The sequence below is a fragment of the Mus musculus genome, chromosome 18, assembly GCF_000001635.26.
Source record: "Mus musculus strain C57BL/6J chromosome 18, GRCm38.p6 C57BL/6J".
Classification (NCBI taxonomy): Eukaryota; Metazoa; Chordata; class Mammalia; order Rodentia; family Muridae; genus Mus; species Mus musculus.
The window spans coordinates 16,788,032-16,809,246 of NC_000084.6; the positions used below are offsets into that span (position 1 = coordinate 16,788,032).

Genomic DNA, 21,215 nt, shown 5'->3' on the forward strand with positions numbered 1-21,215 from the left:
AGAAATCCTGCCCAGCTAAGATTCTCAGTTCCAGTTTCAACTCAGTAGCCAAAGAGCAAGCTTCCCCCATGGGTGTCAGAAATGACTTCAGCTGGTATTTGGGCAGTTACAGTGTGAGGACTCTAGAGGGGGAGAAAACTAAAATCTCTATCTCTTGGCTTTGCCTGAACCACCAATCAGTTGGCCCCGAGTGATAATATGAAAGTGAGTCCTGGAAGAGACACGGTGGACTTTCTGAAACACTTTTCCAGGGATCTGCACAAGCCAAAGCACATTCATCTTGTCCCAACCTCACCTGCCACTTTCACTCTCAACGTGTCATCAGAGCCAGGTGAGTTTTCAGAGGCTGGTGGACACCACCAATGCACAGCTCACACAAACAGAACAACAACAGAGCCGTCTCAGCCAGACATTAAAGTGATGAACACCACCGAGAGGCTCGCTTTTCCTCTTCCCACTATTTCCTCTTTTTAAATTCTAATTTGGAGAATAAAGGCATCTTTTCATTCAAACTATTACTTGGGTTTCATAGACAATAAATTGAATATTTTAATGGATTAATAAACACCACACAATTTTCTCAGGGTAGTTTTGCAAAAGTAAACACTGGTATATATTAACCACATTATAAATGCTCACTGGAGTACACAGGGATCTTTAACTATCACAGAGTGCTGAAACTAAACACTATGAGTACTGATGCTCCAGGGAAAAGGGGGACGAACTGGCACTGCCTGAAGGCTGCACATGTAAGAACCATCAGAGCAGCTGGTGCCCAACCTGTCTCCCACTGCTCCCACTGGGAGTCACTGGCCCTCAGAAAACAAGAAGGGTGAGCTCATTTTCCATGCTGGGAGATCACAGATGCCCTGCAGGATTCAGGGCTGGAGCATGTGGGATTTCAGGACTCAGTTCGAGCACTGAAGACACATCCAGGGATCAGGGTCACGCCCTCTGACCCTGCACTTATGGAACCCTTGCTGGCTGATGTTTTCCCAGTCTTGCCAACTGATTCCTCGGGCTTGAGGCTTATATTTCACTTGGTTCAAAGACTAAGAGACAGTAGAGGTCCTATTTATTGGGCAACTTCAAAGAGTTGAACATTTGGTGAATGACACTGGGACACTGACTACAAAAAAAAAAAAAGACAGACGGACAGGAAGGCAGGACATCAGGCAGGCAGGCAGGCAGGCAGGCAGGCAGGCAGGCAGGCAGGCAGGAAGGAAGGAAGGAAGGAAAAAAGTCAACTATTAGGGAATAAAATACTCATGAGAGACTTGGTCTTCTGGCTAAGTAAAAAGTTCATTTTTCAACTCCTGAACATTTAAACTTGGTGGTATGCAGGTTAGATTATGCAGTGGCTGGTTTTCGTAGGCGGGGAGGTGGCTTTCAAGATGAAGAAAATTTAATTCATAAAACACATGGCATTTTGATCTTGGTATGTAACCACTACCTGGTCCATCAAAGTGGTTGAAAGAGATGGAGGGCCTATAGCAAACACAGCAGGACTTGGAGATGGCCCCAGGCCAAGAGGCTCACAAAGGGACCAGGATGCAGTAACTTAGCCAAAGATGCACACTTTAGGCAAGTGCTGCTACAGTTTGGTCTTGGCAATGATCTGAGATAGTGTGGGATTCTCAGAGGTTTCCATGAGCCTTCCTCTGAGCAAGGAATCACAGAGGAACCAAGAGAGGGAGGAGGGGGAATAGGGGGAGGGGGGAGGGGGAGGGGAGAGGGGAAGGGGGGAGGGAGAGGGAGAGTGGAGAGGGAGATTATTTTAATATCTTTAGCCTAAAGACTAGCAAGGAGTACAATATTTGCTATTTTTAAACGACAGTGACCTCAAGAGTCCTAGCAAGGATCTCACTTTAAATTATTCATAACATCCCAATGAAAGCTGCAAAGAATTGGCCATCTTAGCCTCAAATTCCTCTCCACACTCAGGGGCACAGAGGGCACAACCTGGATTCTAAAGACTTGCCCAAAAGCCAAGGGTCAGCGCCAATCATGTGATCAGGATGACCTTTACAAACAAAAGAGAAATCTACCCTTGCAGGTGGCCTGCTTTGGCCAAGGAAATACCATTAGTGCCGTCGTTGGGGGAGGGGACCTTTGTGGCAGGAAGCAGAGAATACCTGATCCCTGGACAGCCTGTTCACCACCAGGCTGAGCCCAGACTGGTGCCAGCACTAGCTGCCACAATCCAGAAACCCAAAGGGAATGGATTTTTGCCTGTACTGGCTATGAAATGAAACTCCTTGGCTGTACTAGCTACGAAGTGAAACTCCATGGGAAAGGTGTACATTGGAAGGTTAATTAAGTTCAGCAATTGTGCCACCCTAGGAGGAAGGGAAGGGGGTCACCCACACATACTGGGTTTCTCTTCAGAACACTGACATCTGATATTCAAGTACCTTCACCTAAGGTTCTGAATTATCCAGTGGCCCACTTTACACTGGTCTTTCTTTCTTACATAGTATGTTCTATGGCATAGAGTCTGTATTCCCACCTATGAACTCTTTAGTTCAAGGGATGTGGAGTACAGATCAGAAGTTCAGAGAGCCTCACATCCATAAAGAAAAACCAAAACTGAACCTCCTTCTCAACCCACTCACAGGCCTCCCCACACATCACGAATTTACTGTTGTGGCCTTTGAAATACAAAGACTGGCTCTAGGGAACAGTTCTGTCTGGCATAAGTCTTCCAAGATCAGGGCCTCGTCTGCTTTCTGTAGCCCGCTAAGATGATTGCATTAATCATCTCACATACCCCATTTGGGACTCTAAGATGTGAAACTATAGACCTGCGGACACATAATGGAGCTGGAGGGAAGAGCCAACTGACTGATGCCTATTTCCCCCAGGGCTTCACCGTATTTCTGGCTGAACACATACAAGATGGTTAAGAACTTGTGCTCAATGGCAAATACATAATCTAATACCATTTGCAGAGAATCTGTATTTTCTCCTTTCATGGAGTGGAGTTTGGCCACCAACAACATTGTGGGCTCTCTGTACTTCTCTGGCGAGTTTGGATTGATTAACTGGGCAGACAAATTCCAGCTTCCAGTCATCTCTATTCTGTGAGAAGTCAGAGCCAATACCGTTATCCTGCTGAACTTATAGGGCTAAATCACCGGTATGCAGGTCATCTTGTCAAAGATGGAAGCAGATGAATAACTAATTTGAAACATTTAAGCCACTTTCCGCAACCTAATTTTTATCAGTAATAAAAATTGTAACTTGCTTCTTCAACTGATGGTTCCCTTGTCTTATTTGGCTCTAGATTGATGAAAAGTTTTTTTAGGTCCTCTCAAGGACAACAGAATCACCTACATACACACTTGCAATCTTGCCAAATGCTCAAAGATCAAGGGCAAACATCTACAGGTCAATGTTCTGGCTAAGGATATAATGCAGTGTAGAGAGAGCAAAGTTCAATCCCAGCACTGTCAGATAAGAGTGGGTTGAATCAGACCAAATGAAATCACCATTCCACCATCCAGGTCATTCACGTGGTCAGTCACATGGTGGTGTGAGGCTGAAGAGCTGAGACCAGACAGTCAGGACTACATAATTTCTTGGGGGGAATCAACTACAAGGAACAGAAAGCACCCCCTCTCCCTAGGCTACTGTGGGAATTCAGTTTGAACCCAAGCTAGTATATCAAGAAAAACAAATAAAACAACAACAAACCAATAAATTATAGAAAATAACAGCCAGCTCCCTCATCCAAAACTAACATTTAAAAAAATCATCAAGAGCGACTTGACTAGTGACAAATATCTTCTTCAAAAGTCACCTATCACATGTCTTTCTCAGTCTTTTAGGTCTTTCCATTTAAAAGAAAACAAACAAACAAACAAAAACAGAAAAACAAAAGCTGCTCCTTGAAAATGAAATCCCTTAAGTCCTCATTCAGAAGTTCAAATCCCCCTCCAGGAGGTGAGTCTCCAAAGTCCACAAGGGACTTCCCTTGATCCCACTGAGTCAGATGTGCTGCCTTTTGTCCTGTGAACTCCTTAAGTGGTTACATAGGAGCCACAACTCCATTCAATCTCCTGAGACTTCAGGAGCATCAGTTCAGCCAGGCTCTGTTTGAGGCTTGTAAGATAGATATGGATAATAATACTGGTTTCAGGGAATTGATGCAAGGACTTCATGAAACAATGCAGGTAAAGGCCTTCACCTGACACAAAGTAAGTACTCTGCAAATATTATATGTAACCAGTGATTCCATTTTAAAAGAGACACAAGCACATTTTCTTATGAGCCCTAGGTGATGAGCAACCAGGCCAAATGACAGGGAGATTTTGAACTTCATCCTTCATTGCAAACACTCTCAACCTCAAGTTTACACCAAAAGGAGTCACTAATACATAAACTATCATTTTTCCAAATGTCAAAGTTGAGCTTTAAAAAATTGGTGGAAATGTGTGTATACTGCGTGGTGGACGCATCTGGAAACTCTTGCATTAACTGGTAAAATTCCTAGGCACACAAATTCTCAGGGTCTGCTGAGGACTTAGTGAATCAGAAGCTTGCAATTGGGTTTGTTTTTAGCAAGCTTTCCAGCGATTCTTACGTAAGCTAAAATTTGAAAACACAGTTCTGGGGTATCTTTGGCATTCATACCCAGGTCCCATGGAAAAGTGTTAGCAGAGGTAAAAAAAAAAAAAAAATCAGAAGCGTCACACTCCGGTCCATCAACCACAAACCAAATAAGTAAATTGTACCATATTCATAGCATGCAATGATCTACATTAGTGCAAATGAACAAATTATAGCCACAAAACTCAACGGAATGAATCTAGCTAACATAATAAGCAGAAAACTAAATCACGAATGGAAGTACAGCACATAGACATATGCATAGTACACACACACACACACACACACACACATATATGTGTGTATGTGTGTGTGTATACATATGTGTGTGTGGGTATATATACATATATACTGAACAATGTATATAATATATAAAAGCTACATCTCCACATTTAAGGAATGAATTATAGAGGATGTAGTTATAATGGAAATAAGGAATAAATATTAGAAACATAAAGGTAAGTTTTATTTTAGGGAGAAAGGAAGGGTTGGGTCCAGAATTCTGAGGAATAATGAAACTATTCTTCCTAAGCTTGCCTAGTAGTTATACTGACATATTTATATACTTTATTTTTAAAAGTAAGGCTGGCAAAATAGCTCAGCAGAAAAAGACACTTGCTACCAAGTTTAAGTTCTTCTGTTGGGTCACTGAACCCACCTGGTGAAAGAGAACCTACTCTCCCAGGTGGTTCTCTGACTTCTCACATGGATGTCCGGCAAGATGGCACCCACGCACACCCACGCAAATAAATAAGATATAAAGCATATATGTAGTACTTATATACGGTCTCCTTCACCACACCATACTTTCTAGGGAAAAAAAAAGACACTTTTAAAAAAGATGATCTTCAAATGAATTAAAAATTAAGTGTCTATGACCTTTAATTTTTTTCTTGAGTTCCATATATATCAAGCTCAGGAATTCAAAACACACATTGGGCTGCTTGCATAGGATTCAAGTCCCTTCACATAGTAAAAGAAGCACTAGCACCATCATGGACTGCTGTTGTGATGTTCAGTAGGTGATTGTCTTTGAGAATTCAATGAATTAATATAGTATTTTAATACATTCGCTTAGAGTAGTTCCTGGGTGATGTATAGGGATTACTGAAAAATAATAAGGTACAATTATGACATGATAACACTTAAATTTAAAGCAAAGTACTCTATAGCTATTTGTCAATAAATCCTCCTCTTTGCAGGTGCAGTGCTACCACCAAGCTACACCAGCAGATGACATTCGCCAGTGTCCCCTGCTAGGGTCTCATGTTAAAAGTTTTCAGGAGCTGAGTGGGTCTCAGTACAAACCTGCGTCTTCAGCGATGTCCATTATAGGACATTAAAACAGTAAACGAGAGAAGGAAGAAACCGCCAAGACCACAGAATGGCCCGTCTGATCACGTGTGGTATCCTGAGAGAATTATACTCTATACTCATTCCTCCTCTAATTATAATGATGGTGGAAGTCTTATCAGGCTACATGTTAGAATGGAAAGATGACTAAGAGATATAGCTTTCAATTTTGGTTTCCAAGTGTGGTCTTAGAAGTGCTGATGGGGGGGCTACCCACACATTGTCACAAACCAGCTACAGTACTGAGCACTGAACAAAGCCATGTACAGAGTAAATGTTCAAACCTACTCAAATCATTACATTTCCTCTTAACTAATTTTGTTTGCATAACATAATGATGTTGTTTTAATTATATAACATAATTATATAAAATGTTATAATTTTGTGACTAGGTCACAGAATCTTCAGCCAAGGATCTAAAATTGTGCTCACTACATGAGGGCACATTCTTTATATACAATATGCCCTTCATAGCAACCTCATGATAAGTAGGATTCATCACCCCAACTTTACACATGGACATAGTGAAAAACCACATTTCCACTCTTGACAAGGTGTCAGAGCCAGGGCACGAACACAGACTGCCCAGCAACTTCACACAGACAAATATTCTCTTTCCTTATTGCTGGCTGTTCTTGTCAGCTTTATCCATATACATAATTACTTTGTATCACCCTTCTTTTCCTACTGTAATTTTTCTTCTTTTCAAAGGTCTCGCTTCTTACTTTCATGTTCTCCCCCTCCCAGTGTGTGTGTGTGTGTGTGTGTGTGTGTGTTAGTTTAATTAAGGTTATTTGTTTTCTTTCAAATGTAAGCTATAGATTAAAGTCTTTATACTTGTGTGTTTAACCTGAAATATCTAAATATGCTAGAAAACTATAAAGGGGCCAAGGAGGAGGAAGAGGGATTTATAGGAGGCAGGATAGAAGACTGCAGGCATGAAGGCAAAAAGGAGAATAACAGTGAAGTGGGGAGAGTATAGCTAGGAAAAGGAATGGAAAAAAAGAGCAGAAAAAGGAGTGAAGGGGACACCAAGGATATGAAAAGCTGCATAAAGATCTATGTCCTTATATGAAAATTCAAAAAACAAACAAACAAACAAACAAAAACAAAAAAACAAAAAAAGAGCTTCGTCCTAGAAGATAAAGGTTATTAAATAGCAACCCCCATATCAGACATGGATGTATCTCTATGAGCTGTTGGTCAGGGAAATCTCAGAGATTCCCAAACAATGCAGTCCATTGTAACTGGTCTTTGCTGTTAACTTGAATTTGATGGTTAAGTTTAATCCCATTGCTGAAGACACAGAGTATATTGTGATTACAGATGGAGATACGAGCTAGAAATGACCCAAAGCGCTCTCTTTGCGGGCCAGCTTTCATTGTACTGCAAGGTACTGTAGGCTGCTGGAGGAAGAAGAAATGTCACTGGTAGCTTTATCCAACTGTGAAACCTTCCAGCTAAAAGTGATGACCATCTTGGCATGCTGTGATGACTACTCGTACTGTAGCAGTGGGAGAAACCAACAGCTTTCTGGCTGGATTTAAGGCTTGATTTGTAAAAGAGAACTCATGCCTTAGTTCTGTAAACCTGGCCGGTAACACCGGGCTAGAAAGACAGAGTCCCTCTGAAAGAACCTACTATTATTGTTTTGCTAAATGGACATGATGTCAAAATTCCTTAAATACGTATCTTTACCCACAGACCAGCTTAGTCTTCAGCCTTCCTCAGAAAATGTTCTTTTGGCATGGATAATGCCAGACTCAAAACTAGTCAAACTGCATAAAACACGTGACTTGGGGTGCTAGGCTTTAAAGGTGACATCTATGCCACATCTCTCTCCTCACCAAGGCGTAGGGGACAGTACAAAAGGGGCAAGGCTGGGGGAAGAATATGAAAGCCAAAGACTAAGGAAGAATGCTGAGAACGTGTCTTCTGGATGTGAGAGTGCCTCTGTGCTCATTTACTGTCTGTCACTATGGTTACCCACACACGATTTGCCTTTTCAACATTTCTTCAAGGAAGTGTGAAGGGCTCGTCAGGTCCCACCCTCCTTTATGGGCTAAGGACAGAGATCCTGGGGGTGAAACAAGGTGCCTCTCCCTACGTGATGGAGCCACAGATAAACTGTGCCTGCTCCAGTTGCTTGTGTAGAGTGATCATTCTTAACCACTGAACCACACCACCACTCAAGGTTACTAACTCAGCGTAAGGTTGTATTTAATAAAGGGAGCATTTCTATCCAGAGGGTTCAACAACTGAAGAGAAATACATTATCATGCATATGTATGCTTTATGAATGATATATATGTATATGTGAATGGATATGTAAATCTTAGAAAAAATAGCACAAGCCACATTACCTTACATTGCACTTGAATGCAAGCTCTGGTGTAGTATGATATTGTGATATTGACAGAGTTGTCACTGCACATCTTGACACACCGGCCAAAGATATACATATTTATATGTGTATATATTTTAATTATGAAGTGCTAAGGTTTAGGAAGATAAGGACTCAAACTCTTGAAAATATTCATTATCGATGCAAATAAATCACTAATGACAAACTCACCATTTTCCAAAATGCCATTGTTTTCCACCTAAAATTTTATAAGCAATCTGTTGTGTGATCCATTGTACTTACATTTAAATATGCCACTGCCCCCCATTAAAAATACAGATCCATCAAGAAGGTCTCTAAACAAAAACTTTATAAACCCAATCATAGCTTCATCTACATGGAGATTAATTGTAAATCAAACCAATGGTTACAACAATCTTTCTGCAAAGTTCTTATTTCCCTACCAGAGAAGACAGGAAAGAACAAAAACTGTATGTGAATAATTACTTTTATGGGTAAAAGAGCACTTTTCGGGGGCTGGTTTGTTGTTGTTTATTTTTGTTTTTTGAGACAGACTTGTCTGTGTATCTCCGACTCCTGTGGAACTCAGAGATCTGCCTGCCTTCTGCCTTCCAAGCCCTAGGATTAAAGGCATATTCCACTAACGGCCAGCTGAGCACAATCTTTTTAGTGCAATAAAATAAATTACAGGGCTGGGAAGACAGTTCAGTGAGTAAGGTGTTTGCTGAGTAAGTATAGGGGCCTACATCTGATATCCAGAACTTATTTACAAAAGCTAGGTATATGAAATGCAGGGGAATGGGAGGGTGGGGGTGGGGATGGGAAGATAGATAGGTCCCTGGGATTCTCTGGCCCGCTTATGAACACTTCTTCAGTTGAAGGCCAATGAGAGACCATCTCAAAAACCAAGACACACAATGCCTGAGTAATGGCAGCCAAGGTTGGCCCCTGGGGACCATACACAGGCATGCCTGCACACTGTCACACTTACACATTCAAATTCAAGTCAGCACCTGTAAGAGGAAAATTAAATTAGTTTCCCTCCTGAATAAAACCAGCCAAACAAAAAAGACATAATTGTGTAGTCACCTATAGAACGTGAGGTCTCAGGGAATAGCCAGGCTAGGGGGGAGGACAGGTGGGAAGTGGTGGGGGTTGGGGGTGATGCAGCTCTTTAAACAGAGTTACATAAACAGCAGAGGGTAAAGTCCACCCAAGTACACTCTGGACAGATGAAATGGAACAGTGTAGGGCACAACAAAGCACTCTGTGTAAGCTTTTTTTCACATTAAAAATGAACATGAACACTGGGCAGAGGGCCTTGTTGAAAGTGGGTCACTGGTAAGCTTGGAGAAGATATTAAGAACCATCACTAAAAAGATTAAGATCTGCTTTTGCAGGAAATGTCGTGCTTAGAAGGGTGGTTCTATATTCCTTTAAAGAAGAGGAAAGCAGAGGCACTAAGTCACAGTATTCCACTACAGCGACCCCGTGCCTGATTACCAGGACGACAGACACAGTGATCCAAACGGTAGATCCACAAAAGGTGTTCAGTGGATGGACGCCACAAAGGTTAAAAGCTCCTTCGCTGCTACAATCTGCTGTCCGTGATCCATTTTTACCATCCTTAACCTATTTCTATAGCTATTTCTGTGAGTCTTTTGTACTTCTGTGGCTGCTATAAATGTAAATAATTAAAATACATGGATGGCTTGGGCCATGACTGAGTTCAAGATACTAGACATAAAAAGGAGCAGAACCGCATACTCTAAAAAGGTACAAGGAAAAGTAAAAAGTATCTATGTTGTTTCTCATCTAGCAGACAGATGCCACCAGGGGACTGTTAGAACTGGAGGGCTGCTACAGTTGGGCCACTAGGACATCTGCTGCTACTAGGGTACTGTAGTACCCACAGTGTTTCTCAACCGCGGATCAAGACCCCCACAGGGTCACATATCCGATATCCTGCCTATCAGCTATCTATATTATGGTTCATAACAGTAGCAAACTTATAGTTATGACGTAGCAACAAACAATTTTATAGTTGGGGGTCACCTCAACATGAGGAACTGTAGTAAAGGGTCTCAGCATTAGGAAGGGGGGAGGACCACTGAGCAGAGTGTGCATGTATATAAGTCTCTCTCTCTGTATGTGTGTGTGTGTGTGTGTCTGTGTGTAGTATATGTGTGTGTGTGTGTGTGTGTGTGTAAGAAAGCAATCTGAATTTCAAATTCCATACCATATAAGAAAGCAAGCTATCAAAAGGAACTCAGTTAACCTTGGCATCATGTACCTTCTAGAGCAGAGCCACAGGGACTAGCACAGGACAGGATTTTGCTGCACAAAGTACACTTTTCTTTATTTTCTGGCCCAGAAAACAATCAAAAATGATCATAAGATTTCTATGTCAATCAGTTAAGCCAAAATGAAGCAAAAAAAAAAATTTAAAGTGGTCATAGTCAATTAAAGATTTATATTAAGTAGTAGTGAATAACTTTCCTTTTGTACTTAAAATTAATTTTGTACATAAATTAATGGCTTTTAGTCATTTATCTCAGGTACCCTTTAATAGCTTCCCACTAACAAATAAAAAAAATGAAGATCACAGACAAGTCAGGTGTATCCATTTACCCACAAGGGGCCATGTTACAGGTAAAATATTTATAGGAGTTCTCAACACAGTATGTTCCCCATAAAATGCTCACAGAAACTTTTCTAAGTCAAGCTGTGTGAGAGTGTGTGTGTGCATATATATATATATATATATATATATATATATATATATATATATATATTCCAAACAACTTCATTTGTGAGAGACAAAAGTAATTAAAAATATTCATACATGGAAAATGATCCATTAGAATGAAAACATTCTCAAAATTTAGGTGATGGTATATCTTGGATTTAAGGTCACAGTGAAAAAATATGGGAGAAGGACAATTCCAAAAAATGTCTATCTCTGGGCTTTGCAAAATTATGTTAAGTTCCAAGGTTGGCTCAAAAACACGTTTTATGTATTTGTTAGCATCTTATTTGTTGAATAGCAACAATCTGAAAAACTTTTTATAACTGAAAAGACACTTGGCTAAGATTTCTTCTTACGACAGAAAACGATATATAAAAAGAATGAAAATCTTAATTAAGCATCACATTTTGGCTTCAAATGCCAAAGAAGAGCAAAATATTTAAGGCTAAGATTAAATAGAGAGTATAATATGGGAAGACGACTCCATCAATAAAGTGATTGCCATTCCAGTATGAAGAGCTGTGTTGGATTCCCCAGGACCCCAAGAAGATCATGCGCTGTTCCCATACAATCCTACTGTTGTCGAGGGAGTCACGGTGGCCTTGGGGCTTGGAGGACAGGCAGACTAGCTAAATCAGCAAGCTCTAGAATTAATGGCAGTCCCTATTTAAAAAAAAAATACTAATACAGTGGAGAATCCCTGAAGAAGACAGCTGATATGGTCCTCCAGCCTCCATGCATATCTGCATGCTTTGGTACACATGTGCACAAGTGGTTGTTCTCATATAGTCCCTGCCTGGCCCCCACATACACGCACTAACGCACTCATACATGCACTCATGTACACTTATATGAATTAAATATGGAAAAAAATCAGTCCCATAGATTAGAACTGAAATGCTCTAATATGATATTCATTCTCAGTATTAAGTAAAAAGAGGTCCAGCCTGCATCAAGTTCAGTCTTCTTCAATAGACATAGTTTTAATTCAGGTTCTGAAAAAAATACTCATTCTTGCCTGAGTTTACCTCTAAAAGGAGAATAATATCACCTATCCTGCAGGGTTACATAAATATTTCACAAAGTTGTCCCAGACCTCTGAAATAAAAATTTCTAAATTTTAACAATTTAAAATACATTATTTGGTATTATATGAATTATTTTTAAGAGACTTTTCAAATTGACTACAAATATGTAATTGTCACTAATTTCCTATGGTCTGTGAGCACGGCTGGCAAATTAGAGCAACTTACTGTCCATTGTAAAGTCTCAAGTTCACTATGAAACACCTGGAGGCTGTAAATGTGGGAGAAAAGTAAGAGGCAACTGCAACAACTCCCATTGCAACCAAAAAAGGAAGCATGTATAAAACTCCGGGCAACAGAAGGAGGATGGAAAAACATCAAAATTTAGCTTAATGATCAAGTCATTGGTCGACCACGCTTGTTTCAAAATTTCTGTAATTATAAATATTTCAAGGTATAAATCTTTCAACTTGCTTTCTCTTAGAAATGATTTCCTAACTCTTCAAAACACTACAGAACGTGTGAGGGGAGGAGAGGAGACTGGGAGGGATGGGGAACATGAGGGATGTGTGGTTTAAACAGTCTAATAATCATTGTAAAGCTTCGCACAGCACAGTGTTAAAATGAGTTTCAGTACACAGTAACAGGTAAGAACACTAACAAGTGGCCTCTCTCATCTTTTCTATCTATCCCTCCAACCTTCTGTTCTTCCTTTCTGCTTTTCAAGCACACACAGGCATATTCTGTTGAGGGGGAGGGGGACACAGGGAGCTGGATAGAGGACCTCGGTTTGATAGCCAGCACCCACAGGGTGGCTCACAGTTATCAGTAATTCCATTTGTACGGAATCCGATGCCTTCCTATTCCCACCTCACTTTAGCATCCACCTTCTCCAACAGAAAGATGATTGCTTAATATTCAAGCAGTCAGGAGAATGTAAAAAATATCCCAATGGTTCCTGATAGATGAACCTCCCAGGCACAAGTAACTCGGCACAATATGGTCCTACCAAGAGGTCAACAAGGATGTTTTGTGGCAATTTAGCCTTGTATCAGTTTCTCCCTGTTGCTCTGATAAAGCACTGAGCAAAGCCAGTCTGGGAAGGAAAGGGCTAATTTGGCTTATACTTCTATCTCACAGGGAAGTCAGGGCAGGATCTCAAGGCAGGAACCTGGAAGCAGGAACTGAAGCGGAGGCCATGGAGAATGCTCATGACTGGCTTGCTCCTCCTGGCTCGCTCAGTTCTCTTTGTAATAACAATCCTGGACCACAGGCTCAGGGTTAGCACTGTACACACAGTGAACTGGGTTCTCTCTCTCACCAATCATTAATCAAGAAATCCCCTCACACAGGTGATCGTAGGCCAGTCAAATGGAGGCAGTTGCATGACTGGGGTGCTGTGTTCCCAGGAGACTCATTTGTGACAAACTGAGAAAAACTAGCCTGCACAAATCCTCAATCACCCTGGCAAGCATCCTTTGGAGCCACTGTGTGTTATTACATGCTGCTTGAATTCTTTACAACTAGTTTAGGTCAACTTCAATTTACTCATACCCTACTTAGCTTTCTCTTCTATGCTGCCTTATTAGCCACTCGATCCTCAGAAGACAGCGACCCCACTGGTTATTTTCACAGTATCTTCTGTGGCAATTCTAGGTCTTTGGACTACTTTAACAATTCCAAAGATGTAAAACTAAAATGTTTTGTTCCACCCAGTAGGAAATCTCAAGTCTGTCTGCATATTATACCACAAATTATTAAACTATTACTTACTGAGGGATATTGAGTGACTAAGTTATAATCTAGTCATTTCTAATGAACAGTGCTTCAATAGCTACCTTCAAGCATCATATAAATTGTGTGTATGTCTTGAATACAGAAGTAACTAAAAAAAAAAAAAAAACAAAAAACAAAAAACCTTGAGGGCTTTCTCATCAAAGGGTGTTTCTAATGCCGAAGCTACCACTCAATTAAATGGTTTTCAGGCAAACTCTTCTCTCAAAGTAAATGGGGACATAAAAGTAATATTAGTCTTATTTTTAAGTCTAGTTCCTTCTCATAAATAGTTCACTTCTATCTTTAAAGTAGCATAGTCAGTATAAGATATTCACGTTTAAAAGGCAAGAGTGTGAGCCATGAATGCCTGCTCAGTGATGCTGTCGGATAAGCCACTGTTAGCAGTGAAGCCTCAAAAACCCCTTCTGCTAACATTTTTACATTTTAGGTTCAAAATTAAAGTTATTTCAAAACAATTAAAAATGAAGCATGGTTGAAGTATTTTTTTAAGCAATTCCAAGAATCACAGAAGTGGAAAAGTTCTTAGCAACCAATTAACCCAACCAGGCCCAGGACAGTAGCATGAGGTAAATGGGATCACAATGGCTTACAGTGAATAGGCTGTGTGTAGCAGATTAGATCCCCAGGCTACCTGATCTCCACACAAGCGCCTGCCTCTGACACTACACTAGAGTAGCTCGTGTGTACCTAGCACACTCATTCTCATGATGCTTTAAATCAGAATCTATACAAAGTATCAATTACTCACTGTCACTTGATGTCAAACTGCACTTAACACAGAGGTCTATATTTTATGGTATACATAATATATGGTATGGATATATACATACATGTTATATATTAGTATCTCTGTATGTGTGTATATGCACATACGCAGCCCAAGAACTTAGAATTTTTTATACGTGAATTTGAAAGACCACATGAGAAAGTATCTTGAATCGTAAAGAATAACTAACTGACAAGAAATAAACTGAGCAGGGAGGACAGAAGAGATGGCTCTGTGATGAAGAGCACTGGATGAAGAGCACTTCCAGGGAACCAGGGTTCAATTCCCAGCACTCATATGAAAGCTAACAACTTTCTGTAGCTACAGTTTCAGGGGATTTCACACCCTCACACAGACACACATGCAAATCACAAATGCAAACAAACAAACAAACAAACAAACAAATAAAAGATAAAACACCCATGGAAGGAGTTACAGAGACAAAGTTTGGAGCTGAGACAATAGGATGGACCATCTAGAGACTGCCATATCCAGGGATCCATCCCATAATCAGCCTCCAAACGCTGACACCATTGCATACACTAGCAAGAGTTTGCTGAAAGGACCCTGATATAGCTGTCTCTTGTGAGACTATGCTGGCCTAGCAAACACATAAGTGGATGTGCTCACAGTCAGCTATTGGATGGAGCACAGGGCCCCCAATGGAGGAGCTAGAGAAAGTACCCAAGGAGCTAAAGGGATCTGCAACCCTATAGGTGGAACAACATTATGAACTAACCAGTACCCCGGAGCTCTTGACTCTAGCTGCATATGTATTAAAAGATGGCCTAGTGGGCCATCAGTGGAAAGAGAGGCCCATTGGACATGCAAACTTTATATGCCCCAGTACAGGGGAATGCCAGGGCCAAAAATTGGGAGTGGGTGGGTAGGGGAGTGGGGGGAGGGTATGGGGGACTTGTGGGATAGCATTGGAAATGTAATTGAGGAAAATACCTAATAAAAATATTTTTAAAAAATCCCTAAAAGACTAATGAAACTCCTCAACTTTTAAAAAGAAAAAGAAAAAAGAAACCAAATAGGATTCATGTCTAATTTCAATTTTCCCTTTAAAAACTGTTAAAATATAAATTATCATTTAAAAACCCATACCTTTCAAAAGGTCTCATTTAGAGTTTGAATTCACCTATTCCACTTACTTAAAGCCATCAATTTTGTATTATAGGATATAACTCTTATCAGAATATTAATCTATGCATACCTCTTCCCCAGTCAGCCTGGGGAGCTCTAGTAAGAAAACACATTACAGGTGATAACTCGGTACAAGTGATCTTTCAACTCATAGTTCTTTACTTGGAAAATAGTTAGGTTCTAGATGTTCTGAGGGCAGATATAAAATACTTATTCAAACAAATCCAAATTCCAAATCTATCATATTTTTAAATGGTTGATAAAATTCCCTGCCAAATCTGAGTAGTTCTTAAACTTGATTACTTTTTGTATTTGAGCCAAAAGAACAAATTTGAATAATGTTAACTTGGGTAAAATTGTGAAGTGTATACATAAACACTCCACTTCTTAAATAACAGCCCTGATTTTCCCTTAAACTCACTCTTCTAACTTGAGGAGCTTCCCACTGCAAACAGGATGGGATCTGAGTCCCTTAGCATTAGGAAAAGCAGCAGCAGCCACTTTAAAATGAGATTCAATGTTGCTTTAAGTCTCCACATTCCGAAATTAATAACCCCAAACCTTAATGAGGCACAACAGATTTATGGATTGCAAATTTTTAATAAAAATATCAAGGACAGTTTAGTATAATATACTGTTACCAATATAATGTGTTCCAGGAAGATTTTGTAAAAAAAAAATAAAAACTTATGAAAAATCATTTCCTCTTGAACTTGTGGAAGGTCAGAGTAGACTTTCACAAAGGTATGCAAGGCCAACACCATACTCTCTATGCGTAATCTGAGCTTGAAACTAAGGCCTAAATGTGTGTCATGTGTCTTTTTAAAACCATGGCCAACAATATTTTAGGAGAGAGAAATAGTCTTTCTTCCAGTCACACCCAATACATTTGGAATGGACCATTTCTTGCTAGAACCTGATGTGCCCCAGGAAAAGGCAAAGAAAGGCACAGTTATGCTCAATGAGCAAAGTCTAGCATGAATACAAACTAAGCTGAGTTTTACTTTCACAAGAACGTAGCCTACCAGGACACATAAAAACCAAACACTGAGAAGAAATCCTTTCTATACATAAAGTCATCATTGAATCCTGGATCTCCCACTTCCTGAAACAAAGCTTAGTTTCTATGTGTTTGAAATGCTGAATATTAACTTTTGCAAAATCAGTACCTAATAGGTAGATGAGAAATATTCATCCTGCATGCAGGTCTTTCAAAATCTTCATCCAGGGTTGAAACCACACCGGATTAAACTAAGATTCTAGATTTCTGTTCCTTAACAATAAGGTACTGGCCTTGATTCTACATAACTCAATCAAGTGTATTTAAATTAGAACAACAGGCTGTGCAATTAAATTGTGAACTAGAAAAACAAAACAGGTTCCTAATCTATTAATTACTGGGTTGGTAATAACAGTAAAATTGATCCCCCCCCCAACAATAAGTCTATGCAATGGTTTGAAAACTACTTCCATACTTTACAAAGGATGCTAATCATAACTTTGTGGTATTATGCTTTGCCCCTCAGCCACTGAAGTTTCATGTTCAAATTCTGTTTCATTTCATGTAAAAAGACAATGCTGACACCTTCAATTGTACTGAAGGAGAAAAGGAAATCTTGGAAGGTGACTATCTTGTTATGTAAAATTAAACAGAATTACATAAATCTAGATAGAAGCATAACTAAATAAAACCCAGGCAGGAGAAGCAATGGATACAGACTGCTCTGTAAGGAGCCAAAGGTATAGAGTCCTCTCAACAGTCATTGCTATGTAACTGCTCTGAAAAGATAAGAGTCCTCTGTATTTACACTAATAGCCTGTCCATTCTCTGTTCTAAAACCCTTGCTGCTTAGTCTGCACTGGAAAGGGAGAAAAAAAAGAAGCAACTAGAGACTTTTAATAGCAGATGACTGCAGAGGAGCCACGTTCACCTTGCAGATAGATCTTTGTTGTTCTGGAGTGCAAAGCAGACCTTTAACTCAAAGTCACTGCTAATCTCAGTTGTACAATCCGCATGGTACACTTAACCCTAAAACCCATGAGGCAAAAATGGAATGCCTGCCTCTAATGACCTTTCAAAATCCCTCATTGTGACTGCACTATCGGAGTGTAAGGCTGTTGCATACTCCACCGGTAAAGTTATAACCTCCCGTTTTACAATGGTTTATTAATGTCGGCATCAGCACAAAGGCAATGTGAAAGAACATGTATTGGAAATATTAAGCTAATATCTAATGTTTATAGACTGTATTTTAATGCCTAACAAAAAAAGGGCAACCAAAATTCACACCAGAGAAGACAGAGGGGAGAAGAGAAAGAGAGTCTCCATGCATTAATGACCAACACATGCCCCAACTTCACTGATCAATATTCGATTAGAAATTACATTTATATTAAAGAGTTATTAACAAAATAATCATCTAAAGCTGGAATTGAAGCAAAAACATTCAGTGATATATAAAAATCCTGCTTTGTAAAAGTGAGCTCTTTTGATTTATGACGTCTCTTTTGTTAAAAATAAGGAGAAAGAAAATACAATACACACAGGGTTTCTTAAGTTTGTCTTTTCTTCCCCTTAACTTCAAACACTGGAAGCAGAACTATTCCTGCTTCCCCTGCGGTCTAACCTCTTTCAAAAAGCGCAATTTAAAAAGAAGAGACAATAAATGAAGTGACAAGAGGTGAAGGAATGAGGAGTGTGTGCTGGGAGGATAAAGGGCGGTTTTATAACAGGAGCTACTTTTGTTAGCAAGTGACTGGCAGGTCTCCTCCAAGTTAGAAAGAATTCCATCCACTCTCCAAAACTGCAGAGGCCAAAAATGTCTAGTCTAATAGTTCTGAAATCCCAGAGTCAGGAAAGCCTTGGGGGAGGGTGGAGAACTGGTGAGTGGGGGAAGGGGGAGAGAAAGACCAGCAGAAGAACAAAAGGAGAAATCCAAGAAAGGGGAAGGGAACCAGAGGACCCGGGAGGCCTAGGAGTGGGAGGCCCAGAAGTGGGCGTTGGGGAGAGCACGACCCTAGGAGCAGAGAGGCAAAGCAGGGCAGGGCCACACTATGCAGCACCGCGCACCATGGACAGGGCTCGACGCGGGCGCGGCCCACACCCCTCTAGAGAGCGACGGGAGAAGGAGACCCATGCCCGCCCTGTCCCGCCTCGGTGACTGCAGCACTCTCCAGTCCCGCGGCCCGGGTGCCCAGGCCCAGACTTGAGAGGGGAGTGAACAGCACCATCTGTGCCCATTTCTCGCTCCCACTGCCCGCGGGGTGGCACTTCCGAGCCTCGCCCGCACTTGGGGCTACCACCCTGCTGGCCACCCTCTCCTCCTGATGGGGGTGTGCACAGGAGTCCGAGGCGGGCTTCCTTGCCACGCAGCAAGGACGGACACACCCCTCTCTCGCAGCCTCCACCGGACCCCACTGCACGTGGGGACAGACTTGGGACCCCCGCTTAGACCCCGCCCAGACAAGGGTCGCATCCAAAGCTGTGTGGTGTGCCCAATGGGACCTGTAGAAGACTGGGACTAGGGTAGGAACATCCCTGGTCGGGAAGACTCGAGAAAGTTGGGCTGGGGTCCCGCGTCGCGGAGTGGCAAAAGAACTCGGGACCTGCGTGGAGCAGGTGCTTCCAAGTCGCAGCCAAGCCCCTAAGTACAGTCAATGAAAAGGCTCGCTGGCGCTCTCCCGAGAGTAGGAAAAGTGAGGGTGGCTCCCGGCAACTGCCTACCCAGGACCCACGCAGGGCAGAGACAACCTACAGAGAAAGGAATATATATATACATGTGTGTATGGCCAAGTAATGGGGACTAATCGCCAGGTTTGGTACCAAAAAACCGGGGCCACAAACGTGCTGAAGCGCCTGCCGGCCGACGCTCTTTGTGGCAGAGGACCAGACTCTCTTTCTAAGTGGGATCGACATAGAATATTGCCAGGGCAAGAGAATCCAAAGGCCAGAAGGCAACTCTGAGCTGGGATGAAGACAATAGGACACCGGCGCCCCTGCGCACCAGGAGGCGCGCGGGTACTGGAGCGGGGTGGGGTGGAGGCAAGTCCTGTAACTAAGACACCAGAGTGAGAATTCCTAGTACAAACTCGCGACCCCTCCCTGAAGGAAAAAACAAAATAAACAAACAAACAAAAAAATCGGATCAAAGTACAATATGAGGGAGCGAGAAGCACAGAAAACTACAAAACCTAGGAGTTCTCCTGCCTCATCCTTCTGCTGCTTGGGGACATCCCTCGAGCTCGCCTTGACCCAAAGGCGAAGCCAAGGAGATCCTGTGATCGAGGCTCGCCGAAGAAGGCGCGGTAGAGAAGCTGGCCCGGGAGTCCGGCCCAAGCTTCACGCCTGTGCAGTTTCTCGGCCGCGCGGTGTGGCACCTCCCTTCCTGGGTGCTCAGCCGGGCCCCGCAGCGGCGCGGGGAACAAAGGGACCCGGCGCCGCACGCCCCACCCCGCTCGCAGCCCGACCCACCCGGGACCTCCGCTTACCTGAAGCAAGGCCGCCAGAAGCGGCAGCAGGGTCCGCGGCGCTCCCGCTATCCGGCACATGGAGGCGGAGAGGGGCCGAGCGAGGAGCCGGAGGCGGCGGCGGCGGCAGCAGAGGCAGCAGAAGCGGCAGCGGCACCAACAGCAGCGCGGAGTCGGCTCCGGGCAGTGGCCACCCCTTCCCTTCCCCTCCCCTCCCCACCCCCTTCTCCGCTGCTCTGCGCTCCCCGCCAATGAGAGCGAGCTGGTAACAAATAGCGGGCCTCGGAGTCCGCCGGACTCGCACCAGGAGTAATAAAACAGACGGGAGATCAAGGAGCTGGGGAGGGGGCGGGGAGAAGGGCGGGCGTGCGTGCGCGCCGAGAAGTGTGTGTGTGTGTGTGTGTGCGTGTGTGTGTGTGCACGCGTGTGCGTGTGTGCGGGCCGCAGCACAGGAGGCTGAGCTCCGGCCGGGAGTGCGGAGGCAGCCCCAGAGATGCGGCGGATGGAGGATACGGAGGTGGCGGCTGGGCGGGTGGCGCTCTCAGCAGCACCCTCCCCCCGCCCCACGCGAGCTTTCGAGCCCCCGCTTTTCCCTTCCCTGGGCGTCCTCGCCGGGGCCGAGCGGTGCGACAAAGCTTCCGGGCGTAGAGCGCCTCGGGGGAAGGGTGCTCGAGGCCGTGCGCGTTGCGCCCACAAAGGGCGACGGTCCTGCTGGCCAGGCCTCCGCGGCTTTCCCTTCCCCGTTTCCTGGCCACTTGGAGACTGTTCTCCGGCTGCGGCCGCGTGAGGGGTGTCACGAAGCGTGGGGGGGGGGGGGAGCGGTGTGATGGGGGGGGGGGGAGAGCTGCGGTGGCCGTGCCCCTCGCCGCCTGCGCGCGTCGGCCCCGGCCGCCTGCTCCTCGTCGCTCGCGCGCACCGCGAAGGTTCTCCACT

The 21,215-nt window shown here is 42.9% G+C and overlaps 1 protein-coding gene across 1 annotated transcript in view; it reads right to left on the reverse strand.

The window, feature by feature from the left end:
- The window catches only part of Cdh2 (cadherin 2), a 220,370-nt gene extending 199,155 nt beyond the window's left edge, over nucleotides 1–21,215 (reverse strand). Inside the window, exon 1 of the mRNA NM_007664.5 lies at nucleotides 20,304–21,215. Coding sequence (NP_031690.3) covers nucleotides 20,304–20,363 — 60 coding nt within the window. The 5' untranslated portion in view covers nucleotides 20,364–21,215. The remainder of the gene's footprint in view (nucleotides 1–20,303) is intronic.